Genomic DNA, 27284 nt, shown 5'->3' on the forward strand with positions numbered 1-27284 from the left:
AAAGCCACTGGAACTTTAAAGATCCCAGAGATGTACTCTCCAGAAGTTTCTTTTCTCAACACCCACCCAGCGGCCGGCTGAGGCTCCTCTGTGAGTGCTAGGCTCACTCTTCTCCCAGGGGAACAACGGCAAATGGAGTTGAGCTTGGCAGAGGAAGGCGTCCAGGCACCAGAAAGCAGCCAGAGCCTTGGGGTCCTGACCGCCTGGCAGCTTCATCGGCCCGGACCCGGGGCTCCCAGAGGTGGCTTCCTCTACCAGGTGCCGGGAGCTGTCCCACCAGGGCTGTGGATGGAGCACATTGAAGTTCAGGGTGCCAAATATTGCCTGGAACACATTTCTGTGAAAAATTACTCACTATTTACCTGAAATTCAAATTTACCTGGGCATCTTGCATTTTCTCTGGCAACCCTGTGTCCAGATGAGACTCACAGCCACCCTGGGTGCCACTGCCTGGGTCTTGGTTCTGGAGCCTGAGTCCAACACCCTTTGACTCTAGCATGGCCTGGTATCCAGACCCTGGGGTCCTGCTCTGGCTCAGCTCAGACTCTAATTGCAACCCTATAGTTCTAATACCCCTTTGTCCCGCAGTTCGGACGGTCCGAACTGGGTTGGGTTCTGCAGGCTCTATAAGGAGGGCGTATCATTTTCCTGCAGAAACAGTAATGATCAAGTTCCCAAGGCAGCCCATAACTGTTTTAACCCATAACATACCTGTGCGGACACAGGTTCAACAACACAACTTCCAACTGCCTCCATTGTATGTAGATCAAGTAAATGCATTCACAGGTCTGCGTGTGGCCCTTTACCAGATGCTTCTGGACTGGACAAAAAGGAATCGGGTTATTCCTAGCATTTGCTTTGCATTGTAATTAGAGGATGGTCATTTTGTGACTTTTTCTTGATGGAAACAGACCGGAGTTCAAATGCAGTCTCAGGGTGGCTGTTGCCCTCCCGGCAGGAGGAGCTATGGCAACAGGAACTGTGTGTGCACACGCACGTGTGTTCGCGCCTACACGCGTCTTATCAGCATACTTATCAGCGTGCATACATAGGAGTGTTCATGCACGCAGGCGGTTTAGGTGTTCGTGTGCTTGTGTGCGGGCAAGTATGAATCCCTGAGCTGTTAACTTTGTCACATGCACTTTTCTGTTAGATTTCATAATAAAGTTTACTTTATAAAAGTTTACTAATTTGGGACACCTGGGTGGCTCAGTGTACGCATGTGTACGTGTGTGTGTGTGTGTGTGTGTGAGTGTAGGGCGGTCAGATTAGTAGAAGCTTCCCTGCAAAGTGAAAAGCAATATTGATCAGAGGACACCAGTAACTCTTTACATCCACGTAAATTTAGAGAAGGTACTTTTCTCTACAACGTTTGTGCAAAAGCACACTTTCACCCGCCCACATCCTCACGCACATGCACACGTGCACACCGGTGCAAACAGAAACACTCGTGGTGCTGTCACTACCTAGATCTTTTGAACCAGGAGCCAGGAAGCCCCTCTCCCGACAAGCCACTTGTGGAGGGCAGGGTAGTGGGAGGAGAGGGAAGCCGCAGCCCCGGGCAGGAGAGAGGACGGAGGCCAGGCTGTGGGGTGTCGGGCTGGCTCTATGGAGGGGCCACGTGCTCCGGGCCTGCGCAGGTGGAAGGCAGGTGCTCTCCAAGCCAGCCCGTCGGCATGAGGGCCCCCAAGCCAGCCTGCAGACAACCCCTCCGCGGCCCTCCTGCCTCTGCTGTGGGGGCTGCACCCCGGTCCCTCTGTTCTGGGGTTCTGTCCCGCTCCCACCCTGAGTGGTGAGGCCTCGCCTTCCCACGGATCAGAAACACACGGTGGCAATAATACCCATTTCATAAAATTAGGGTGGGGATCCCTGAGTGGCTCAGTGGTTTAGCACCGCCTTCCGCCCAGGGTGTGATCCTGGAGCCCCGGGATCGAGTCCCACGTCGGGCTCCCTGCATGGAGCCTGCTTCTCCCTCTGCCTGTGTCTCTGCCTCTCTCCGTGTCTCTCATAAATAAGTAAAATATTTTTAAAAATTAGGATAAGCAGATGAGGTTCAAAATGCACAAAATCCTTAGCGCAGGGCCCGGCACAAGATTGTTATTAAAAACAATGATATTCATTTAAAAAAAAAAAAAAAACACGTGGCTGTGTGCTCTGCAAGAAAAATGCATCACAAAGTAAAAAGAACAGTTCAGTCTCGGAACCATGAATCCTTGCAAGGTCAGAAAATGCTGGAAAAGACCGTCCACCGGTCCACCCGGTGCAGAGGAGCGCAGGAGGCACAGGAGCGCAGGACGGCCGCGGCGGGCTCGCGCCCAGGCCCGCAAAGGTGAGGCTCTTCCACCACCTGGTGGACGCCCGGGGATGGCAGGTGCGCCGCGGGCCGTCGCTGCCCCGAGGCCGGCTCGGGAGCCTCCTCTACCGGCCGCCGCAGGCTCGCTCCGCGGGCCCAACCGTCTCGGGGCTGCAGAGGGGCTGGGGTCCCCTCGGTTCTCTCTTCCTGACCCCAGCCCTCTCAAAAGCCGTCAACCGACTGTGCGCCGTGAGCGGGGGGGTCAGGGAGGCACCAAGCCGGTGGGACCCGGGGTAACATCGAGTCCAGTGGGCTCCTGTGAACAGTCCCTTTGGGCCTGACCCGGTCACTTGATATAACAGCCCTTGGCGTTGTCCTCACCCGGTCCAGGATGCTGTTTGGGAAGGGGCGGGGCTCGTGACCTCCTGGGATGGTCCCCACCCCAGACAGTCCCCGGATTTCCCCGTTCAGCTGTGAGGTCCGCGGGTGCCCTGCCTGGGCCAGGGGATCCCCTGGGTCTCTCCACCGGCCCCACCCGCTGCTGGGCGGGCCAACCTTCCGAACCGAGGTGAAGGGTCGCCCCCTCCGTGGGGACGTTGCCACTTTCAGCTCTGAGCAGAGTGCACCGCAGCCAGGCTGCTGCCACTGCCATGCATGGGCCAGCTTGGCCCAGAACAAAATCCTCCAGGACCGGGTGGGGCCCAGCCTTGACCGGCAGGGGGGCCCCTGGACCCAAGCCTCCTGGCTCTGTGCAGGGCCCAGGCGGGTAGGCTTCTCTTGTGCCCCCTCCAAAGATCCCTCCCTCTCCTTCCCTGCAGGCCTCCAGTCTCCACCTCTGACAAGGCGGGACATCTCATCCACAGGCAAGAAGACATGCCACCCTGCCATCAGGCCCTGGAGGGTTCTAATCTTGGAAGGTTCTAACTTTGGAAGGTTAAAAATGGTCAAAGGAATCTTTTTAAAGTCCTTTCTTTCTCCACAATGCCTAGATTTCAAGCCTTTTCTCTTGCTGTAAAATCCAATTTTGAACGCCAGAAATGAGCCATTAGCTTTTGTTCTCTTAGGGTCCCTCCCTCCCCTCCCCCACTCCCAGACTGATGGGAGCTAGAGAAGCAGCTGCCCAGCTGCTCTCCACACCCACTCCCTCCTCCTCCCTGCAGGGACCACCCATCCTGGCCTCCCTTGCTTGCCGGGTGTGTGGAGTCCCGAGTCCCCAGACAGTGGCCTGTGAGCAAGCAGACTGTGGGCCTCTGCAAGCCTGTCTCAGGCAGAGCTGACGTAGAAGGAGCCTGGGTCCCTGAGTGACTGCGTGGAGGCCCCCACTCCACCCAGCAGGAGCACCCCTTTGGACCTCCCAGGAGTCCCAGCTAAGCATCTATGGTGCGAAGCCCCTGAGATGTTGAGGGTTTTCAGTGAGGGCTGTGAGCTTTCTGCTAAGGAGCACGTCATTTGGGTATAAAAGCAAAATAGAAAAACACATTGGTATTTTCCCAAACTGTGTCTCCTATTTAGAGGAAAAAATAAGATAGAACCAGATATCTGATGGCTCATTCTCCTCTGCCTTGGCTGGAGACTGCTGAGACTCCTCCAGGCCTCAGGGGGACTCTCTCCCCTCCATCTCTCCTGCTCATGGCACCATCCACAGCTTGGCTGCAATTTGACCCCGTGGGCAGCTGATGTTCCATGGATCATCTCTGAGCTCCAGACCCCTACCTCTAGTGGCCTGGATGCCTCCTTCTGTCCCAAAACCAACCTGCAACTCTCACCCCATAGGCCAGCCTGCTGTTTTCCCAGTGAGTCAACATTCCTTCATCTGGGTGTTGAGCTGAAAACTTCTTGGCACCTCCCTCCCCCCTTCCCACACCTCCTACCCTCCATCTATCAAGTCCTCTTGCTTTTACCTCCTAGATGCCTAACCAATCTGCATCTCGGTCCCTCCACCATCACTCCCATCTTCTCCCACCTAGACCATTCTATAAGCTCCTACCTGGGGCACCCACTGGTCTCCTGGTCCCCTCCAACCCATTTTCCACTCTGAGCTCCATGATCTTTGCAAAATATGAATACGGTTTATGCCATCCAGTTCCCTGCACCAAACACTTCCAAGCTTCTCCTTGTTCTTAAAATATGACAGCAGCCCACGAGGCCTGCAGGCTGGGCCCAGTCTGCCTCTCCAGCCTCCCTGGCCCCCACTCACCCTGGCCTCTGCATCTCAACCCCACTGGTTCCTCAGTCCTGCACCCACCATGCCCTCTCCTGTCACAAGAGCTCAGCCCAAGTTGACGCCTCTGCCTGGAACACACTGCCCTCCTTACTCAGCTTTAGTGTGCTTCCCAAATGTCCTTTGTCCTCAACGGGCACCTGACCAAGGTGGCCAAATTCTCCCTACTATAAACTTTCATAGGGCCACATGCTTCCCCTAGAAATATTTTCCATAGTTATAATTTCACTACAGGCTATTTGCTCCATCATTATTTGATTCGGCCCACCTCATTTCTACCCCAGGCCCTTTGTTTTGTTTTTTATTTTTATTTTTATATTTTTTTAAAATTTTTATTTATTTATGATAGTCACAGAGGGAGAGAGAGAAGCAGAGACATAGGCAGAGGGAGAAGCAGGCTCCATGCACCGGGAGCCTGATGTGGGATTCGATCCCGGGTCTCCAGGATCATGCCCTGGGCCAAAGGCAGGCGCCAAACCACTGCGCCACCCAGGGATCTCTGTTTTGTTTTTTAAAGACTTTATTTATTCATGAGAGACACAGAGAGAGAGGCAGAGGGAGACGCAGCCTCCATGCAGGGAACCTAATGCTGGACTCGATCCTGGGACTCTAGGATCACGCCCTGAGCCTGAGGCAGATCCTCAACCGCTGAGCCACTCAGGCATCCCTACCCCAGGCCCTTTGCACTTGCTCCTTCCTCTGCCTGGTATGACTTTCCCCCAGATATCAGCACGACTAGCCGCCTGGCCTCCTAGTCTTTCTTCAAATGTCGCCTTCTCAGTAAGGACCCTTGAACAACCCTATTTAAAACTGCAACCCTAGCTCCTTCTCTGGGAGAAGGCACACCACTAATCCATGTTATTTGTCTTGATCAGCGCGTCTCTCCGTCTCTGCAATGCTGTGCCTCCGCGGCAGGAACTTCTGTCTGGTTTGCCCACGGCTATACACGCGGTCCCCAACACAGCGACTGGCACAGAGTAGGCCCCGGTACGTGCTGGGGATACGCGGAGGCAGTGGAAGCGGTCTAGGCAGGGCCAACTTATCCGACGGTGGGCTCAGGGCCTGGGGCCCCCGGTGCTTGCAGCGATCGCCAGAACAAGCGCATCTCCTAGGAGCAGGGGGAAGTGAGAGCCTTAGGCCAAGGAAGAGATCCCAATACGTGGTGCTCTCGCCGTCATCCCTCCCCAGCACGTTCGGAAAGCGAGACGGTAATTTTTTGGCGGCGGCGGAGGGGGGTGCGCCTGGGGCCGGTCCGCAGAGGGGCCCTGGCGGCCGCGGGCGGCGGGGCGGGGCCGCTTGAAGGCTGCGCTGCGGGGACCGGCCGCGGGCGGCGCGGGATGCAGCGTGACGTCACGGCCCCGCCCCGCGGGGTGATGCTGCAGCCGCAGCGGCGGGCCGGGGGCTGCCGGGCGGGGACCCGGGCTGCGCGCGGGCCAGGCGGGAGCCCGGCCTCGGAAGGGGATGCCTCCTGTCTCGAACCGCAGGTACCCCCGCTCCCCGCGCCCTCCGCGCTGCCGCCGGCCTCGCGCTGGGCGCCGCGGCTAGGCCCCCGGGGAAGCCGAGTCCGGGATCGGGACCGAGGCTGGCCCGGAGACCTTTGTTCTTCCTCGATGTCTAATTCGTTGACCCGTAAATGGGGCCCCGGCGGCGCCTCCGGAGCGCGGGACCCTGGGCCCAGGGCCCGGGGGAGGGGAGCGGCGGGGCGGCAGATGGAGCTCGCGCCCGAATGTGCCGCGCCGGTGCTCATCGGTGCCCGCCCGAGGCCTGGTCCCGGTCACCTGGGCAGGTGTCATCAGCTTCCGGTTCGCCTCCCGCCCGAGGCCGACCCTCCTGGCGGCGGGGGCTCCTGGTAGGCCCCCGTGGGCACCCCGGGATGAAGTTTAGGGTGACTTCATGGCCAGGGTTCCAGCAGGGCTCTTGGGCGGTTGCAGCAGGAGGCTGATCCCTTCGGTGCCTTCTGATCTCATCAGCCAACACGTAACTTCTCAGGTGGTTTCTGAGGTCACCTACTATACCATTTGTGTTTTTCAGCTTCTTTGGGAAGCAGAGTCGGGTGCTCACGAAACCCAAGTACAGTGTGTGCCTGATTAGGGCTTTCGGGGTCACTCGGTTGTCAGAGAGGGACAGGATTCCGGACAGCAGAAGTGAGGACCCGGCCACAATCGGTGACCAGCGCATCGAGCTCGCCCCTCGGGCCCTCACGGGCCTCCGCCGGCTTGGGACGGTTTCCTCGAAGTAGTCACTCTGAGCATTGGTGGCAGGAAGAGTAGGGAAGCCGTGTGGCCTCCCGGGCCGCCAGGTGTAAAGCCCGTGCCATGTAAAGAAGAGGAGAGACAAATGAGGAAATGATTCTGCTCATAATAGGGCCATTTTCAGCATTCAAATTGCATGGGCATTGTTTATTTTTTTATTGATAATTTGCAGTTTAATCTTCCCATACTAGAGTTGGAGGGATTCGTTACTTGGAACATCCTCTGTATTCAAGAAACACAGTGGGCACAGCACAGAACCTTTGTGGGGCCAAGGATATATAATATAATATAATATAATTTATATTATATATATTTTTTGGACTGAATGCTCATAGAGTGTGATCAGGATGGCCAGATGGTCTGGTAAATATCTGTATTTGTGTATTAAAATTCTGTTTCATTATTTTAAATTTCACTTTAAATTTCACTTTCATTTTTTAATAACATTCAAAAATGACTTTTAAGCATTCTTCTTAGAATAACCTTTCATGGATAGCTTTTAATAAATGTATTCTTGAAATGAAAATAGTAACACTGATCCCCCGATTTGAAAATGAACCCTCAGGGAAGACTTTTTCAAGTCCAGGTTTCATTTCTGGTTTTGCTGCTAGAGGTAAGGCAGCGGTCTGGTCTCATTTTTGCTAGGACAGGCCGCAGGCTGTGTTCTAAAGCCGGGGGGTGGTGGGCAGGTGACAAAGTGAAGCGATCACATCGTAGGCAGAGATATGAGCTATCCACATAATTCATTTTAAGTAAGGTCGAAAAGATTCCCCTTTTCTTTTTTTTTTCTTTTTTTTTAAATTTTTTTTTTTTAATTTTTATTTATTTATGATAGTCACAGAGAGAGAGAGAGGCAGAGACACAGGCAGAGGGAGAAGCAGGCTCCATGCACCGGGAGCCCGACGTGGGATTCGATCCCGGGTCTCCAGGATCGCGCCCTGGGCCAAAGGCAGGCGCCAAACCGCTGCGCCACCCAGGGATCCCAAGATTCCCCTTTTCAAAAATATGCTTCCACCATGCGCTGTTTAAATCTGAAATTCATCCAAAGTGGGCCTGGTTCTTCATTACAAAATGAAAGGCAAGGTTTCTAGTGCCTGTGCACTTAGGTTCACTTTATGGGGGTGGAATGGGATAGGAAAGGGTGGCGCCCTGTGCTGGAAGGGGGCGAGGAGCAGGGAGTGGGGGTGGGGCTGTGACCGGACAGGTGAGGTCAGGTCAAGCTCTCTCACACACCTGTGCTAAGGGGCTGCCTTCTGACTTTTAAGGAGATGGTCTTATTATGCAATGTTCCAACGGGCACTTTATTTCTGTAGTTTTAATGAGTGAATGAGTGAAGATCCAGGGAATGCTAACAGCCACTTGGGTTTTGGGGTTTTGTTCTTGTTTTTTTAAGATTTTATTTATTTGAGAAAGAGAGAGCACAAGCAGGGGGAGTGGCAGAGGGACCAGGAGAAGCAGACTCCCCTCTGAGCAGGGAGCCCGATGTGGGGCTCAATCCCAGGATCCTGGGAGCATGATCCGAGCTAAAGGCAGATGCTTAACCAACTGAGCCACCCAGGTGCCCTCACCTGGGTTTTTAAAGACAAGACTGGCCAAAGGACAGATTTTTCTGGAGTATTTACTATGGGCTGAGCTAACACAGGAGGGAGAGAATCAAGAAGTTTAGCTTTATAAAAAAAGTAAGTTTCACTTAATCTTCATAAATGAATTCTTAAAAATTTATTTACTTTAGAGAGAGAGCATGGTGGGGTGCAGAGGGAGAGGGAGAGAGAGAATCTTAAGCAGATTCCCTACTGAACATAGACCTCCCCCAACGAGGGGCTCTTTTCTTCAAGATTTATTTATTTGTTTATTTATTTTAAAGAGAAAGGGAGCAGGGGAGGGGCAGAAGGAGAGGGAGAGAGAAACTCAAGCAGACTCCTGAGCATGGAGCCCAAGGTGGGGCCCAATCTCATGACCCTGAGATCATGATCTGGGCTGAAATCAAGATTCAGAAGCTTAACCAACTAAGTCAACCCAGTGGTTATGTTTTTAATGAAGTGTTATTTGCCTACACAATTCTTGGGTATCTCTGTTCCTGTTTTAGAGATAGCATGGTAGTTTTCTAAAGTCACAAGATAAGTTACAGAAATAAGAGCAGACTGGGTCTCTGGGTATGTCCTTCCCTGGCATCTCCGTATGAATCCATCTCTCAGCAGGGCCACAGGCCCTTCTTGGTCAGCTAATTCCTTCCTGATGGCTTCCTCTCTCACCTCGCTGACATGGTGCCCAACTGTTGCACATACAGCTCCTTTACACAGGTAGTTCCCCCTGTGTAGGACACCTTCCCTCTACTTTCCACCCAACTTGGGGGCAGGAACTTTGTCTTTCCTTTATCTTTATGGCCTCAGAGACTTGGTACTTAGTGCTCAGCCAAATGGGAGGATAGGTGGACAGGTGGACGGCTGGATGCATGGATGTTTGGAAAGGTGAATGGGTAGACAAGTAGATTAGAAGATGAGTGGGTGGATATATGTTATGGGTGTGGTTGGATGGGTGGATAAGTAGGTGGAAGGGAGAATGGATGGATAGATGGATGGGTTGGTGGGTTAACACAGTGCTCTGAATCCTGCTAGAGTGTCTCTAAAGAAAATCACTTCCACCACTGGTGTCTTGCAAGCAGAAGGAAGACAATCCTTGCGTAGGGTGGTGGGGGAATTTAGGATACAAATCTGGAGTGATGAAGCATTTCCTGAGTGCTTCATAAAGAAGTTATGGACTTGTGATAGCGTGATGGAAGGTAGTAAGTTAATGTCAGGGATAAGGGCCTCATTTTTAAAGATTAAAAGTAATTTTGAAAAAAAAATCCTGTATATTGATCTTGGTAAATAACAAATGTCCTTATCAGGAAGCCCATCAATGTTGGGCATGTTGTCTTGGGTTTGGGGCCTACTTCTCAGGCAGGACTTCAAAGGAAATGTAGGCAATTACTGTTTTGTGAGGCAAATGAGGTGAGCTGTCAGAGGCCAGACGGAATCCTAGAAGGCTCCCCTCTGATGATTTTATCTGCCTCTTTACCTCTGATCTTGGTGGCCTTCCTCTCTCTATGCTTAATAAAATTGACATTGGTTAAAATGCACAGGTCAACATACTAGAATCTGTTCTTTTAATAGTTACAATCTCGATTAATTCCAAAGCAGTGAGAACCAATTGCACCGGGGCAGGACTCTGTGTGGCCAATTGCAAACCCCAGGGGGTCTGGGGGCCTGAGGGAGACTAATTCCCCACCCAGGGCCTGGGCATTATGAAATTTGCTCTAAAAAATGATTTGAGGATGGAAGATATCTATTTCTCACCCTCCGTGGTTCTTTTTGTCCCTCACTTGTGTGTGTGTGTGTGTGTGTGTGTGAGTGTGTGTAAGTGTGTGTGTGTGTGTACAGTATCCCTATTCAGGGAGTCATCTATGGCATGTGGGATTCAAGGTGTTTGGTTTATCTCTTTAAAGAGAGCATTTTCAAACACAGTAAGTCTCAGTTCTCCTGATGACTAAAAACTGTCATTCATCCGTTGGTGCTGTAAGGAAAGGCTGGGAACTAAATGCACGGATCTGCTTTTAGACCAGGGCCCCAGCCTCCAGGAAGAGGAGACACAAGTGTTAGGCAAGGTGACCGCTGTGACTTTCCATCCCATGAAAGAAGGGTTGTCCCACGGCCGTGCGCAGGCGCTCAGGGTACCTGTAGGTGGGTCCTGCCCCAAGGCTGGGCTCCCCACCACTCTGCTCCCCTGGGACCTGCAGGCCAGGGCAGAGTTTGTCCTGAAATGAGCTGTGGGCCCTAAAATAGGCTGGCACCCCCTCAGAACCATGGGGTTCCTGGCCGCCCTCAGTTCCTAGGAGGCTCCTTGCTTGGCCCTCCTCATGGAGCCTCTTTAGGGGAAGGTCCCCTTGAGTTTTAGTGCAGGAACCTGCAGGACCAGGCTCCTCCCTCTGAGCAGGGACAGGGCCCCAGCTGTGGTCTCCTGAGCCACGTCGGACCCGGGCCCTGGCGACATCTTCCGCCAGCAGTAGGCCTCCTCTCTGGGGGCACAGCAGTCACCTCTAAGAACTCACCCCTCCTCATATGAAAAGGAGGAGCAGGTGCCAGTCGGGAGGGGGCGGAGGGAGCCACCTGGAAAAGCTGATTCTCACGGTGGAGGCTCCAGTGAGTAACTGCCGCCCCCGGACGGGCTTTCCCCACAGGAACACCCACCGGCCCCCCCTACGATGATCCCCCCGGCGAGCAGCACCCCTCCAGGAGAGGCCCTGTTCCCCAGTTTGGCTCCTCAGGACTTCTGGAGGTCTCAGGTCTCAGGCTACTCGGGGTCCGTTACCCGGCACATCAGCCATCGAGCCAACAACTTCAAACGGCACCCCAAGAGGAGGAAGTGCATTCGTCCTTCCCCGCCCCCGCCCCCCAACACCCCGTGTCCCATCGAGCTGGTGGACTTTGGGGACCTGCACCCCCAGAGGTCCTTCCGGGAGCTGCTCTTCAACGGCTGCATTCTCTTTGGCATCGAGTTCAGCTATGCCATGGAGACAGCGTACGTGACCCCTGTGCTCCTGCAGATGGGCTTGCCTGACCAGCTCTACAGTCTGGTGTGGTTCATCAGCCCCATCCTTGGTGAGCCCCAGCTCAGCCCCGCTGGTGGATGGCCTCCGGAAACCTATGGAAGCTTCCAGAAGCCCGAGTTGAAGCAGCTAGAGGGTCAAGGGAGGAGCAAGAGTTAAGTTCCACTCATTAGTTTGGGGTTGTGGGAAAACACAGGAAGGGTCACCACACCCCGTATTTTAAGTGACTCCCTCCAAACAGGCCGTAGACCAGGAATTTCACAGACCCCAAGGATCACCGCCAACCTCACAGAGCTGTCACTGGAGGATCCAAGCAATGAATTTAGCCTGATGTGGTTTGGGTCTGGGCGGCCCTGGAATTTCTTGGATTGCCAAGGGAGCTCACGGCTGCTTAGTGCCTTGTAGGGGCCTAGGTAGAAAATCTGAACTGTTCCAAGAGTCTGTCTTTTGTTTTTCTAGCTTAGGGTTGTGTGCTCCAAGTTTCATCATCTATTCGTTTGACGCCCTGGGACCTTCCGGTGCAGGTGTTTGAGGGCTGGGACCAGGCTGTCTCTGTCCAGCCAGGTGTGCCCAGGGGACCCCAGCGATGACCTCTGAACTGCTCTCTTTCAGGATTCCTACTGCAGCCACTGTTGGGTGCTTGGAGTGACCGGTGTACCTCAAGGTTTGGAAGGAGACGCCCTTTCATTCTTGTCCTGGCTATAGGTCTGTTGTTTTGGAATTGAAATAAAGTGGAAAAAATAAAAAATAAAGAAAGAAAGAAAGAAAGAAAGAAAGAAAGAAAGAAAGAAAGAAAGAAAGAAAGAAAGGCCCCAACTGCTTCCTCTTAGCAAAATCTGACAGTGTTGACCCAGGCAGTGATGCAGATAATTTCACAGGCGAGGTGGCAGGGAGTGTCCAAACCCTGGCCTGAGTTAACTGCAACAAGTTATCACTGATTTTTTTAAAGAACAAGTTAATAAAGTTTATGTCATTGCCGCCCTGCTTGACAAAATAAAAACCCTGATCCGAGTGGGGAAAAAAACTCATGGTGAGTCTGCAGGTGACTTTTCCAATGGGCTCTGCTCGGTGTTTGGTGAAAAAGGCATCCTTGGGCCCTAGAGACTCCCCACTGAAGCGGCGGGTGCCGGGGCAGAGCTGCTCTGCGTTTCCTGGCGGCGTGACTCTGCTTCTCTGTCCGCAGGGGCATTGCTGGGCCTCTCGCTCCTGCTCAACGGCCGGGACCTGGGCACGGCGCTGGCCGACTCGGCCGACGACCACAAGTGGGGCCTCCTCCTGACCGTGTGCGGGGTGGTGCTGATGGACTTCAGCGCTGACTCCGCGGACAACCCCAGCCACGCCTACATGATGGACGTGTGCAGCCCCGCCGACCAGGACCGCGGCCTCAACATCCACGCCCTGCTGGCAGGTAGGTCTCCGGGCCGCGTGTGCACTCCCGCACGCCCTGGTGCAAAAAACAAGTCGATACAACTCCAATATATGGAAGAACGTGGCGTGCTTGAACATATGTATTTCAAACAATATTGTTCAGCAACACTATGGAGTGCTGATCTAGGCATGTACGTGTACGAGCTATACGTGTAGCCACATATGTGCATGTGTAAGTATCCGTGCATGTGGTTATATGCGCGCTTTATTCTCATTGTTCGAGGAGTTAGGTTCTGTGGTCACCATGAGTCCTGAATTAGCCGGTCCTGAGTCACTGCCGCTAGGGAAACTACAGGGTCGGCTTCCTGTGAACCTCTGGTCACATATTCCGTCCCAAGCAACCGGTCCGTACCTAAACTTGTCTTATGTGTTTCAGTTTAAAGACACCTTTTGAACGTACATCATAGATTCACTAACAAGGAGCGCATGGCAACAGCACCATAACGCATGCCTGAGCAAGGCTTGCCAGACACACGTATTTGCTTCGTAAGACACATCACAGCCTTCTTGGACTTACGAACAAGAGACAGCTGTGCAGGGGCACCTGAGGGGGCTCAGTTGGCTAAGCGTCTGCCTCTGGCTCAGGTGATGATCTCAGTCAGGGTCTTGAGATCAAGCCCCATGTCAGGCTCCCTGCTCAGTGGAGAGTCTGCTTCTCCCTCTCCCTCTGCCCTTCCCCCTGCTTGTGCTCTCTCTCTCTCTCTCTCTCTGTCTCAAATAAATAAATAAAATCTAAAGAGAGAGAGAGAGAGCAGTACATCAGTGCTACATGTGGGGGCTGTTTTAAACAGTGATGTCACCAAAAAGGGGGGGGGGGCAAAAAATCTGCAGAAACGTGGCACCATATAGACTACAAAAAAGGTTGCTTGTTCCCAGTCTTGATGGTTGAAATAGGAAAGCAGAGCATCACCTTGTTTGGCCTCCTCTGGGACCTTGTGTGTCGGGCAACTCGGTTTTCGCTGCTCTGCACGTATCTGAGAGTGATTGTGTATGGAGTGTGGATTGACTGGGGTCACAGGTACATTTTAGTGAGCAGGTAAATTGGCAAATACAGATTCTGCACGTGATGAGGAGTCGCAAACACATGCGTGCCGCGTGCAACGGTGTGTGCTTGAGGCAAACGGGAGAAGGGTGCCCGCGGAGGTCAGATGGAGGCGGAATGACCAGGGAGCCCCAGGGCCTGTGCAATTAGAAGGGCGAGGATTAACCTCAGTGACTGCGCAGCACAGAAACCCTTCAGGAGAACTGACTGCAGGACACTCCGAGAGTTCAGTGTGATGTCTGCCCGTCAAAGTTTCCTATAAAATTCAGTACTTCCAGCGTTCTTACATAAAACACGTACCTTGTTCAAAATAAAATGCAATAAAGCAGTCCCTTTTAAAATAGCATTGGAGAGTATTTCTAAAGGTCAAGGGAAAGATGTAACAAGACCGGGTCTTTGAGGACCTGGGTGCGGAGGCAGGAGGCCCGCATGCGGCTGGAGGCCGGTTCCAGAACCTGGAAGCCTGAATCCGTTCTGGGCTTTGCCTCCTGTTCATTGTGTGACATTGGGCAAACTGCTCGGTCTGTCCAATCCCAGTTGGTTCTTCTAGCAAATGCCACTACTTGCCTCTACTTACACACATGCCGTACATCAGGGTCCAGGGAACTTCTGCAGGGGTCTCAGCCGGGCCAGTGCTGGGGTGTGGAGGGTAGCAAGAAGGGTTCTGCTTTTAACCTTATAGCCTTCTGTATTGTGTCTTTTCTTTAAAGATTTCTTTATTTTGGAGAGAGAGAGAGAGAGAGAGAGAGAAAGAGAGAGAGAGAGAGAGAAAGAGAGAGAGAGAGAGAACGCACAGGTGCCCGGGGGTGGGGGAAGAAGGGCAGAGGGAGGGAGACTCTCAAGCAGACTCCATGCCCAGCACAGAGCCTGACATGGGGCTTGATCTCAGGACCCTGAGATCATAACGTGAGCCGAAATCAAGAGTTCCTGCTTAACCAACAGAGCCACCCAGGAGCCCCTCTTTTCTTTTTTTATTGTGCTAAAATACACTTAATATAAAATGTACCATCTTAACCAATTTTAAGTGTACAGTTCGGTGGCGTCCAGCACATTCACACTGCGGTGCAGCCATCACCACCATCCACTCCCACACCTTTCTCATCCTGTAAAACTGAAACTCTGTCCGCTCTGAACTGAACCCTGACTCCCCATTCCCCACCTCCAGCCCCCAGGATCCCATCATATACTCTCTCTGTCTCTATAACTTTGGCAACTTTGAGTACCTCACATGGATGGCATCACACAGTACTTCTCTTTTTGTGACTGGCTGATTTCACTTGGGGTGATCTTCATCCCCGCCGCAGCAGGTGTCAGCATGTCCTTCATATATAAGGCTGAATAACACTCTACTGTGTGTCCTGATCCTATCTTGTTATCCTTTCACCTGCTGGTGGACGCCAGTGGCTCCCACGTTTCGGCTGTTGTGACTCGTGCTGCTACGAATAGGGGTGTGCAGATGTCTCTTCAAGACCCTGCTTTCAGTTCTTTTGGCTATAAACCCAGAAGTGAAATTACTGGATCATATGGTAATTCTATTCTATGTTTTCTGAGGAGCCTCCCTACTGCGTTCCGTGGCAGCTGCCCCGTCTTACACCCCACCAGCAGTGCCCCGGGCTCCTATTTCTCTACGTCTTTGCCAACACTTGTTACCGTTTTTGCTACGACCCATCCTCATGAGTTGAGGTGGGATCTCCTCGTGGTTTGGATTTGCATTTCCCCACAGGCTAGGGATGCTCTCTGTGTGCTTTTGGGCCCTCGGTATGTCTTCTTTGGAAAAATAGACACTAAATAGATATGTAAGTTCTTTGCCTTGTTTGAATCAGGCCGTTTGTTTTATCGCGGCTGAGTTGTTCACACGATTTCTTTCCTGTGAGAATACATTTGCTTCAGTCATTGTTTTTTATTATTTTTTTTTAAACAAGTAATCCTTGTTTTTTCTTTTTCTAAGACCCCATTGATTTATTCATGAGAGACACAGAGCGAGAGAGACAGAGGGAGAAGCAGGCTCCATGCAGGGAGCCCGACATGGGACTCGATCCTGGGTCTCCAGGATCACAACCCCGGCCAAAAGTGGAGCTAAACTGCTGAGCCACCAGTCATTGTTTTTTAAAAAGTGATTAATAAAGGTCATCTCACAGCTGATGTTATTTAAGGGCCACAAAATAGCAATTATGTGTTCAAAAGAGGTGGGAGGAAGCTAACTGGGACCACAAACACGGAAGGTAAGAATAAGAAGAGTCAGGAGCAGCATGAAATTCAAAGGCCCATAAGGACAGCTGGGGACAGATGAAGGGACCATAGGAGGAAACCATTAAGAAGTAGATTCAGGGCCACATGCCATCTTTAGGGACCTGGAGAAGGATGAGTTTTTCCGTAGAAGTCACAGCTTAAAAGTGGCTGGTTCTCCCCAGAGCAGAGGGTGACCAGATCACAGCAGCCGGTTGAAGACAGGTTCCTCTCCAGGAGCAGAGTTAAATGGAGAGAACTCGGCTCCCAACCAGGAGACGGGCTCAGAACGTTGCTGAACTCAAAATAGAACAACACACCAGATCCCTGGTGTAGCAGGGAAGGGGGCTGGAGGTGCTGGGGATGTGGGAACTTGGGAGCCGGCGGCGGCGGGGAGACCACACTTCCTGAGCTCAGTAGATGGGGTGCCGTTGGTGGGGTGCGAGGAGGCACCACCCGCGTCTTTACGCGGTGCCGCATGCATCAGTGTGCCGGGCACCTGCTCCCCGAGGCCGAGGCCGTGGGAGGCAGCAAGCAGGAGCAGAGGAAGGGCCCAGATCCCTGCAGCCCTGTTGCTCCCTGATGGCTTGCCGACCTGGAGGGCTAGTCACCGGGGTGGCCATTCTTGTTCACCAGTAGGATGCCGGCATCAGGCGAGTAAGACCGGGGTGGCCACGTGAATCCCCTCCGCCCAACTGTGTTAGAGACCAGATCTTCCATATTTGCCTCCCCCAAGGGGAATGTGACCCAGTGTAGAGACCTTCAGTGTTCCAGCAAGGCCACGTGTAAGTGGGACAGAGGTGGACAGGCGGTCACTGTGCCCCTTGCTCTGGAGCCAGGCAGGCCCGGTAGGTGGCCCTCGAGCGGGAGAGGGGGCACCCCGAGGGGGTCCTCCTGGGAATCCCATTCTCACTCTCACTTGTGCTGGGGTTTAGGAGGGACCGATGCTGTATCTGGATCCTCGCAGGGATTTGGCCACTTGAGTGAGACACAGAACCACGACTCTCGAGGGCCCCCCACCGAGGGTCTCCTGCCCCCACACCACCTGCGGGGGGTCAGCCGGGGACACTTAACCCTGCTTCTGTCCCCAGGCCTCGGAGGAGGATTCGGCTACGTGGTTGGGGGCATCCACTGGGACAAAACTAGCTTCGGGAGAGCCCTGGGCGGGCAGCTGAGGGTGATCTACATCTTCACCGCGGTCACCCTGAGCGTCACCACCGTCCTGACCCTGCTCAGCATCCCTGAGAGACCCCTGCGGCCCCCTGGCGAGAAGAAGGCCACCATGAAGAGCCCCAGCCTCCCGCTGCCACCGTCCCCGCCCGCGCTGTGCGAGGAAGGCGCGGGCGAGCCCCTGCCCTGTCCCCCGGCCCCCGGCCTCTACGCCGGCCTGTCCAGCCCCATCTCCCCGCTCAGCCCCCTCACGCCCAAGTACGGCAGCTTCACCAGCCGCGACGGCTCCCTGACGGGGATCAACGAGTTCGCCTCATCCTTTGCCACGTCCAACATAGACAGCGTGCTCATTGACTGCTTCACGGGCGCCCCCGACGGCGCCCCGCGGCAGGCCCTGAGCGTCAGCTTCCCCCGGGCCCCCGACGGCTTCTACCGCCAGGACCTCGGGGACAGGCGGGAGGCAGCCCTGGTCGGGGGGCCCGACGGGGACGTGCTGAGGGTGGGCTCCCTGGACACCCCCAAGCCACGCTCGGCCGGGATCCTGAAGAGACCCCAGACCTTGGCCCTCCCGGACGCAGCCGCAGGAGGGGGCCCCGACACCAGCCGCCGGAGGAACGTGACCTTCAGTCAGCAGGTAAAAGCGAGGGTGGGGGTAGGGGCATGGGACGGAGGGCACTGCGTGTTGTCCCCCCTCAGCAGTTAGAGGGAGGGGGATTGTGGCTCCGGAAAGACCCCCCACCCCGAGCTCCTCCCCTGCTGGAGGCGTTGGAAGGTCGGTGGAACTAAGCCAACAAGGCCCGGGCGTGAGGGGTGGTGAGACTGGGCCCACCCCATCAGAGGGACGCTCGCTTGAAACGTGGTCATGTCTGCCCAAAGGCAGGTCAGGCCAGGAGGTTCCCGGGGTGACTCTGTCAGGAGCATCCTTAGTGTCGCCCCCAGTGTCCATGCGCTTGGGCTGTGGTGTCTGGTGGCAGCAGGTCTAAGTCTCCCCCACGGGTGGGCTCCGAACAGAACGCCTGGCAGACGATCCTGGGGCCTCCTGGGCTCCTGGAGGCTGTCAAAACTCTGGATTCTACAAGGTAGTGCGTGGCACAGTCAGTGCAGGTGAAGAACCTTCCAGAAGGCTGTTGGTGTCGTTTTTAGTGTAGGTCAGATGGGCTGAAAGGCCACCAACTGACAGGTGGGCTTTGAAGCAGCATCAGGGGCAGGAGGCCACCTCAAACAAAAGGTTACCCTGACGCTTGAAGTGGACGTAATCGTCCTGGGGCCCACCTGCCCTCAGGGGAGTCACAGGGTGAGAGAGGATTCCAGTAAGAATTTGGAGTTTCTTGAAAGGGAGTTCGACCTGCGGGGGCCCCAGGGAGGCGGGCAGCCCGGAGGCCGGGGAGCTCGGAAGCGCGGCCCCCGACCCGACCCGACCCGACTGGCGCCGGCGGCACCTGCGTGGGGCCGTGTCTCCCGTGGAGCGGAGCCACACGGCTGGGAGGGCGCTGGGAGGGCGCTGGGAGGGCCTGTGCTCCGGGCAGGGCTGCCTCCCGGGGGGCAGATGCATTTTCTGTCCCCGGGGAAATCCTCAAGCACCTGTGTCTGGTTTGCTCTTGTGTGGGGCGCGTGGCGGCTGGCTGGTCGTCATGCCACCTCCACAGTCCCCAGTGGCATCCTTGTGGGGAAAGCTCGAGAACACCTCTGGAGCTCAGGACTGGAAAAGGCCTGAAGAAGCGAAAATCGCTGGAAGGCTAGGGGGTCCGCGTATGGCCAGAACAGAGGTTCCTCTCAGGCCCCGAACCTCACCCTCCCTCCCTGATGACAGGAGGGCTCTCGACCGGGCCTCTTGGCAGCCCCGCGTCATCCAGTGCCACTTCACAACGTCCCACCTGGCTTCGGGACCGGTCCTGTAGTTGTGGTCGAGGCTGTCGTCGGAGTCCTCTCTTCCAGTTCCATCCCCAGCGGGGTACCACTTAGGAGGCAGCTCCTTGAGGAGAGTCAGTCACGGGCCACAGGCACGCGGCCGGCCTCGGGCGGGCACAGTGGTGGCCTTTTAGCCTCCTCCTCCTCCGCCGGCAGCCACGGTGACGAGCTCCTGGGTCGTGGCTGCCTGGGGACCCCGTGCCGTGGGCTCTTAGCTGCCCCGCGTGCCCCCGCTGGCGACAGCAGCCCCAGTGCCCCTGTGGAGCCAGGGCAGCGCCGCTTGCAGAACCGGAGGTCACCTGGCTGGGGTCTGCACCAGCGACCCAGGCGAGCGACCCCGGAGCGGCGCCCCCTCGTCCTGGGGCAGTGAGCAAAGCAAATCAGTGAGCGGGTGCGTGTGGGGGGCTCCCGGGTCCCCCGGAGCAAGCAGCCCCGCGCCCAGGGCCGAGGTGAGTGCGTCTGCTGCCTGCACCTGCTCAGGGCCCCGCGGCCTCTGTGGGGGTCGGGCCCGCCCGGGGACTTCTGAGCAGGTCGCCAGCCGCCCCAGCCGCCCCCCGCGCCTTACTCTGGCTGAGCGCACGGGGCTCTTGGGACATCAGGTTCGGACTGGCCCTTATTTCTTGTATTTCCAATGTCTTTCATGTTCGAGCGGGTAGTCACCCGCGCTCGGTGGCACCCATCTCTCATGCCGCGGCCAAAGGGTGGGCGCGTCCTCGGGTGCCCCGTGGCTCAGGGCGCCGCTCGGTGCCGGGCGTTCAGCTGGCACCACCAGGAGGGCGCCATGCGCGGCCCGTCCGCTTCCCCTCGCAGCCGAAGCCGCGCTCGGTGGCGGCCCGAGCGGGAGCCCTGGCGGGAGCTCTGCCGCCTTCCTTTGCAGGTGGCCAATATTTTACTGAACGGCGTGAAGTACGAGAGTGAGCTGGCGGGCTCCGGCGAGCCGGCGGGGCAGCCTCTGTCCATGAGGCACCTCTGCTTCACCATCTGCCACATGCCCAAGGCACTCCGCAACCTCTGCGTCAACCACTTCCTGGGTGAGCTCTCGGCAAACCTCGCCGTGCTCTGCGTGTCACCCCCCGCCGCCCCCCCCCCCCCAGCTCACGCTTTGCGATGGGGACATGCCGGGGACACGGCTCCCCGACCCCGGGCTCCCCCCGCAACCGGCCTCCCGGGAAGCCCCGGAGCCCCACGTCCCGTCCTGGGGTGGGGCGACATCGCCCATGCGTGTAGACTCCCTAGGTCCCATCAAGGGGAGGACGTGGTGTCGGGTGCCCCGGGGGGCTTCTCTGCAGGGGGCCAGACCGGTAGGTGCTCGGGGCCGCCCCGAATGACGCCAGGTGCTCGGGCCGGAGGCACACCCCTTCCCCCGGCCGACACCTGGTCTCCGCAGAGCCCGAATTCTCCCTACCAAGAGCTCTTCGGACAGCTCGCACCTCAGGGACGGACGCCACCGGTGGGGCTTGTACCTTGAGCCCGTCTGGGCCTCACTAGTGTGTTAGAGCCGAGGCGGCCGCACATACAGACACTCGCACGTGCCTGCCCGTGCCTGGCTCTGGCCTTGAGCCCCAGGCCTGACATTCCGATTGCCATTTCATTCCCTTCGGGATCTCCCTGCCGTCAGGTTGTTGAACCTCTGAGGATGATTAGGAATTTGAGATACTCTCGGGCTCTCCAATACTGTGGGATATAAATCAGGATGTCTTTCTGGAAGGCCATCTGGCAACAGGCAAGAATCTTAAAAATGTCCATAACCTTTATCCCAGTGACCCTACTCGATAGTCTGTGCAAGGCCATAAACAGAAATGTTATCGAGAATCTATGTACCAGGTATTAGTCACAGCAGGACGGATAACAGCCAGACGCCGGGAAGCAGGGGTGCGGGGTGGGGGGTGCAGGCCCAGCAGCGGGAGAAGGGGTCCAATATATTAATGTTGTGCCCACTTTGTGCAGCCCCGTGCTGCCGGTAACACGGGCTGTTTGAGAATACTCGCTGGCTTAGGAAGTCGTGCATGGTAACGTTTGGGGTTCAAGAGGTCCCACAAGTGCCGTCCTCCCTTCCTCTACCGACAATGGAACTGACGCAGGAGCCCCGCGGTTCCTTCGTCCGAGAAGCCTGTGGGCCTCTGGCACCATTTGCACTTCCTAGCCTGCCGCTCTCGGCTAAGTGCCAGCCTGTCATGCCAGGGGCTGTGGCTCCACTGGCATTTTCTTGTCCCCTTGCAGAGAGGCGAGTGGGAGCAGGATGAGGCGGTTAGAAGGAGTGAGGGCTTCGCTCCCTCCGGGCCATAGTGTTCAGAGAAAGAGCAGAACACGATCTCTCAGGCAACAGAGCTTGTGTATATGAGGATACACATTTGCTTTAAAAAAGACTAGTAGGGGACCTGCAACGTTTTAACAGAGGTAAAGTGATCTCTGGGTGTGAGGCTGTAGGTAATTTCTTCGTTAGGTTTTGAAGCCATAAAAACCATGTATTACTCTGTATTTGGTAAAACCACCTATTGGCGAAAGAAGAGGTGGTGGCAGCATCTTCGCCGGCGGTCACCAGCCCTTTCCCCTCCCAGGGTGGCTCTCATTTGAGGGGATGCTGCTCTTCTACACGGACTTCATGGGTGAGGTGGTATTTCAGGGAGACCCCAAAGCCCCGCACACGTCAGAAGAATATCGGAAATACAACAGCGGCGTCACCATGGGCTGCTGGGGGATGTGCATCTATGCCTTCAGCGCTGCCTTCTACTCAGGTACCCGCGCCCCAGGGAACAGGTGGGGGTGGGGGCCCCTTGTGGGTATGACAGCTTTAGTCCTTGGAATACGTTGAGTGGAGGGAGGTCTGTGACTTCATGATCGCAGGCAGAGCATCCCAATTTGGGGGACACTGTCATGGGACCAGTTGGGGCCAGCGGGGTGGCACTGCCCTGTGCTGGGCGATGGGGACCGGTGTCTATCCAGACCTGAGTAAGCTGGCAGGCAGAAAGGCCAGGCCCATAACTGAGGGCAAAGGGGAGCCCTAGGGACAAACACCGAGGTCACCCCCAGGCCGGTGGGCTATCTGCCCACCCCCTCCACCCTTCCCACATTGGTTCGTGTGGCAAGTGGTCCAGAAGGAGGGGAGGAGCAGGTGAGAACAGGGTAGGGGGGGCAGACGGGAGGGCATGTGGGGAGAGCCCAGGCCAGAGGCTGAGCTGACCCCGAGGTCTGCAGGGGGGACCACAGGGGACACAGGAGGCCGAGCTGGATCCCTGCAGGGTGCCAGCGACCATCCCAGTGGGGACCTGGGTGATGGTGCCACCAGCAACTGTCATCTTGGGGTCAGCCCGCATGTTCCGTCAAGGGCCAGAGAGGGGGTGCTTTCGGCCTCGCAGGCCACATGGCCTCTGGGGAACCCCTGGACCCTGCCCTAGTGGCTCGGAGGCCACCACGGACAAGATGTTTCTGTCTAACAAGTGTGTGCGGTCAAGTCCCAGTAAAACTTCCTTTACGTTCAATAGGAATTGGAATTTCATATAATCTTCATGTGACACGAAATACTTGTCTTCTTTTGATTTTTCAAAACCATCTAAGAATATAAAAACCATCCTTAGCCCCGGGCGCTGTCCAGGCGGTGCTCCGGCCTGCTGGATTTTGCCTCCTGTCCTGTGTCCTGCCCCCCAAGCCTGTTTGGTGTTTTGGACTTTTGGCCCAAGATCCCTTCACCTGCACCCCCTGCGGCCTGCCGTCCCCTGGACCATGCTGGCCTGGGCACCCCTGGAACTGATGCCCCCCGCTCCCTCTCTGCAGGCTTTCTAGTGTGGGGCAAGCCACGTGCCAGACGTAGGCCCAGTCCCGGGGAGGTGGCCCAGGGAAACAGAGTGCCTGGGGCCACCGGGCAGAGCGTGACGCTCACCTTCTTTTCCGGCCCGCAGCTATTCTTGAGAAGCTAGAAGAATACCTCAGCATCCGCACACTGTACTTTATCGCCTACCTGGCCTTTGGCCTGGGGACTGGGCTCGCCACCCTGTCCCGGAACCTCTACGTGGTCCTGTCACTCTGCATCACCTACGGGATTTTATTTTCCACCTTGTGCACCCTGCCCTACTCACTTCTGTGCGATTACTACCAGAACAAAAAGGTAAGTGCTTCCATTTCTCTGCCTCGGGTCCTGAAAAGGCCGGCCAGGACCTGGCCTCCCCCTCCCAGCTGCCTGGAGGAACCCTACCTGAGTAATGGCCCTGGGAGCAGCTCCACGACGGGAATGAGGGGCCCGATCACACGCTAAGAATGTCCAAGCTGGGGCCCACGGAGCAGAAACCCGAGTGGGTTACTGCCTCCGTTGGTGCCGCATTTGTTGGGGAAGTTGGGCGGCGAGGAGGGAGCAAGGGGAGGCTCACCCCTTCGTGTCCCCTGCTGTCACGCTTCGGGGCCACCTGTTAGCCTCGGGCGAGGCGAGCGAGCCACTCACCTGGGACACAAAAGAACTCAGTGATCAAGGTCAAGAATAGGTTAGCACAGTATTTCTAAAAAAGAGAATTAGTGCCAAAACTCCATGCTGAACAAAATATCAGAACTTCAAGACAAGGTTAAATCACATCTCCGTGCCACACCACAGTGCAGATGGAGGCAAAAGGAAAAATCAGGAAAATCCATCCTGTCTTTATACAAAATTTTGACATTTTGCTCGGCATGGATCCTCCTCTGACAGCTTTGCTGAGATAGGAGTCACGGTACAACCTCGTACGGTTCACCCATTTCAGGCGTGCAGTGTACTCTGAGTTGTGCGATCACCGCCACAATCGATACAGGACACTTTCGTCACTCCCAAAAGAAACCCCGTACCCATGAGCCATCGCCCTCCCTGTCCTTCGAGCCCAGGCCCCACCACCCCCGCTCCTCTGCACTTGTCTGTCATGGAGACAAAATCATGCCACATGTGGCCTCCGTGTCTGGCTTCTGTCATGGGCGACCTGTTTCCAAGGAGCATCCACATCGTAGCGTGTCAGGCCTTTGTTCCTTCTTGTGGCCAGTAGTGCTCCTGTCGAAGGTTTTTTGCAGTAACTTGGAGATTTAAAGTACTGTATTAAAAGATCACCTTGACACCTGGGTTTCTTGCACCCCCTTTTAATTTGGGGCTCCTGTCGCCTCCCCCAGGCCTGGCCCCAGAGGCATCCTGAGTTGTTTTAGGGGCTTTGGAGTGTCTGATGACTTCAGCAGGGGCCAGCTCGGAGCACAGCATTTTTTTGTGAGATGTCAAATTGGCCTGGAGCCCCTGGGTCCCTGGGTGGTAGCTGTAGCAGTCCCTCCAGACCCTTCTCTGCCAGCAGCTGGACTCCTGGCCCCACGTCAGGCAGGGGTCACGAGGACCGCACTTCCCCCTGGAGGGGACGGGGGACATAACTGTGACTGCTGCACCCCAGGGACTAAGAAGGGGAGGGGACGTGAGCGGTGCTACCCCTGCTGGCTGGTGCTGTCCCCCTGTCAGTCCCCTGCAGCCCCAGAAACCCCTCGACTGGGAAGAACAGATGGGCCAATTCTTGGTAGGAAGGGCCACCCTAACTGAATGTGGTCAGGCCCCTGGAAGCCTTGGGCCTCTTGCTCATAGAGTCTTCTAGACACTCACACTCCTGTGAGTCTCTGTTCAGCTGCAGGCTCAGGGCTGACCTGTGACCACCCCGTCACAGCGGCCTTGCTGACTGTGTGCAGACACAAGGGATGGAAGGGGAGGCCAGTCTCCCTGGGACACATGAGGTGTGCATCCACAGAGCCGTCCCCGGGGTGGGGGCCGCACCGGTGTCTGCTGGCCCCCAGGTGGAGAACACACTGTATTTTGTGGGGGTGGCGCCAGCCGTAGCTTCGGTGGGTGAGGGGGGCCTGTGCTGGGGAACAGAGTGAGGGGACCCACCCTGCCTCCTGCCACCATTGCTCCTGCATCCCCGATGGGGTGCGTGCGTGGCAGGGAGGGAGGGTGATGTGTCCACCCCAGAGGCCATGAGGACCTCGGGAAAATGGGCCAACAGACCAGACCCAGAGACTGTGAGGGTATTTCAGAGTGTGTGGGCATCGTAGCTGACAGAGGTCAGGAAAGGGGACGAGCCGGGACGCAGAGTGCCAGCCAGCCTGGCAGGTTGCCGGTCTTTCAGGGGAGAAGGCAGAGAAGTCCAGGCTCCCTAAGCCAGAGAGAGCCTTTGTGCCGCCGAGGCCTGTGGGAACACAGCCCTTCCGCTCCTGTTAGTCATGGATTCTTTTCAGGGCCATCATCTCTCTGAACACAAATATTATTAAACTCTTGGCTGAACTCCCTGCACATGTCAGTGCCGGAGAATGTGAGCCCGCTGCACGCGGGCCTCGTGGGTCCCCAGGCCTGCAGGAAATGTGGGGCTTGGTGGGCACCTTGCTGCCCAGGTGTCCCGCTGATGTGTTTCTCCTTCTGGATCAGTTTGCAGGGTCCAATGCGGACGGCACCAGGCGGGGCATGGGCGTGGACATCTCCCTGCTGAGCTGCCAGTACTTCCTGGCCCAGATTCTGGTCTCCCTGGTGCTGGGGCCTCTGACCTCGGCCGTGGGCAGCGCCAATGGGGTCATGTATTTCTCCAGCCTGGTGTCCTTCCTGGGCTGCTTGTACTCCTCCTTATTTGTCGTTTATGAAATCCCTCCCAGCGATGCCACCGAGGAGGAGCACCGGCCCCTCCTGCTGAACGTCTGACACCCCGGAGCCTCAGCTTTGGCCTCGAGCCTGTGCCTGGGGGTCTGGAGCCGTCCAGCCAGTGGGAAACCCAGGGCCTTGGTGGACGCAGGACAGGTCTCCTGTGGAATGTACATATGTGATAAAACAATAAACAGCAGCAGCGAAGCCTATGGTTTCTAGTTGGGGCTCTCCCGAGGGTGGAAGGTTACCTAGGGAGCCGGCTGCTCTCTATGGGGCCTTGGGGAGGGGGCTGTGAGAATCACTCACTGACAGTAGACGTGTGACTCAATCGTTCTCAACTGGCGGCGATTTTGCAACCCCCTCCCCCCACCGACCCGGAGAAGACACTTGGCAATGTCTGGGATCGTCACAACCTGGGTGGGTGCCTGCTGTCCACAGATGCCTTAAACCTTGTACAGTGCACAGGACAGTCCCCACAATGTAGACTGTTCCAGCCCCTGACGTCAATCGCACTGAGGTGCAGAGAACCTGATCTAACTGTGCGTTGCATCCCAGAATGGAGTTAGAATATACGACGTGTTTGGGTCAGAAGGCCTTGTATTCATTCACTCATCCATTCTCCCACCCACCCACCCACTCATCCATATATCCATCCATCCATCCACCCACCCACCCACCCTACAGATACCCATCGAGTGCCCTGGGTGTGCAGGCAGTGGTAGGTGCTGGGGTCCAACTGTGAGCAAGTCTCTGCCCTCGTGGAGCTGATGTAGGAAGAGGCAGACAGTACACTGAGGTCTGTGCCTGAAGATGGCGGTAAGTGCTATGAAGGTCATAAGCAGGGCAGGAGGATGGGGTGACGGGGCTGGGGAGTGGGCTCTGCTAGGGAAAAGGGGGCATCCTTTTTGGAGAGATGCCGTTTGAGCAATGCCCTGGTGGAGAGGGGAAGATATTGGAGAACTGAAGTGGGAGTGTGCTTGGTGTGTTCGAGGGATCGTAGGCTCCAAAATGCTTGGGCCATAGTATGCCCAGTAAGGTGAGAACCTCCAGATGGAGAGATGCCCGGGTGAACGCGTACCTACCCTCTGACTTGACCCACCGCCTGCACCCACCATCTCCCGGTGGATGGAACTGGATGAATCTCTGACTTCCTGTGAATGTCAAGGTCCTTCGCTGGGTGGTTTCTCACCATCTTCCATCACTTGAGGCCCCTTCCCTGTGCCGCCGGGCGGGCTCTTGTCCCCAAACTGTTGAGTGCTGGCTTTGTGGACCGTGAGGGGTGGGTCATGGCCTGTCACTGTTGTGCTTGCCCGTGGCACTGGAACTGGACCCAGCCTCTGGCACCTTCACTGCATGGTCCTTTTATTTTGGGGATATATAGGAGAAACTGATCACAACCCCTCCCCAAAAAGCAATGGGGGTCCTAGGGCCATGGCCAGCCTCTGAGGAGAATCTGGGGTTTATGGGCAATTGACAGGTCCCATCATTTTTTTGACAGGTCAGGGACAGTGGGTGTAAAGCCTCCAACCCTCTGCAGGGCACCTTA

The 27284-nt window shown here is 56.0% G+C and overlaps 1 protein-coding gene and 1 long non-coding RNA gene across 12 annotated transcripts; one reads left to right on the top strand and one right to left on the bottom strand.

Annotated features, from left to right (window-relative positions):
• LOC118354792 (uncharacterized) lies at positions 1–2860 on the bottom strand. The gene is made up of 3 exons (XR_004815944.2): positions 2675–2860; positions 712–820; positions 1–282 (listed from the first exon to the last, which is right to left on the bottom strand). It is a non-coding gene; the product is annotated as an uncharacterized LOC118354792 (long non-coding RNA).
• Positions 2407–25942, top strand: SLC45A1 (solute carrier family 45 member 1). 11 transcript variants are annotated; one of them, XM_035716568.2, is made up of 12 exons: positions 2407–2542; positions 3112–3226; positions 5390–5501; positions 5599–5722; positions 10983–11505; positions 11964–12056; positions 12535–12759; positions 17139–17851; positions 20003–20156; positions 21684–21860; positions 23022–23227; positions 25529–25942. In XM_035716568.2, exons 5-12 carry the CDS (start codon positions 11007–11009, stop codon positions 25793–25795), a joined length of 2334 nt encoding a protein of 777 aa, XP_035572461.1. In that variant the 5' UTR covers positions 2407–2542; positions 3112–3226; positions 5390–5501; positions 5599–5722; positions 10983–11006; the 3' UTR covers positions 25796–25942. The 11 variants fall into 11 exon arrangements, with proteins under 11 accessions (XP_035572461.1, XP_048966521.1, XP_048966518.1 ...); XM_049110564.1 differs by having other exon boundaries at positions 5627–5722; XM_049110561.1 differs by having other exon boundaries at positions 5390–5722.
• Positions 25943–27284: the final 1342 nt, after the last annotated feature.

This window comes from Canis lupus, chromosome 5, assembly GCF_003254725.2.
Source record: "Canis lupus dingo isolate Sandy chromosome 5, ASM325472v2, whole genome shotgun sequence".
Lineage (NCBI taxonomy): Eukaryota > Metazoa > Chordata > Mammalia > Carnivora > Canidae > Canis > Canis lupus.

Bases quoted from the DNA above. Each gene is read 5' to 3' on its own strand.
- SLC45A1 (XM_035716561.2), top strand. From the start codon at position 5,852: ATGCAGCGTGACGTCACGGCCCCGCCCCGCGGGGTGATGCTGCAGCCG. The intron at 5,999-10,982 runs GTACCCCCGCTC...CTTTCCCCACAG, and splicing joins CCTCCTGTCTCGAACCGCAG to GAACACCCACCGGCCCCCCC. The intron at 11,506-11,963 runs GTTAAGTTCCAC...GCTCTCTTTCAG, and splicing joins GGGTCAAGGGAGGAGCAAGA to GATTCCTACTGCAGCCACTG.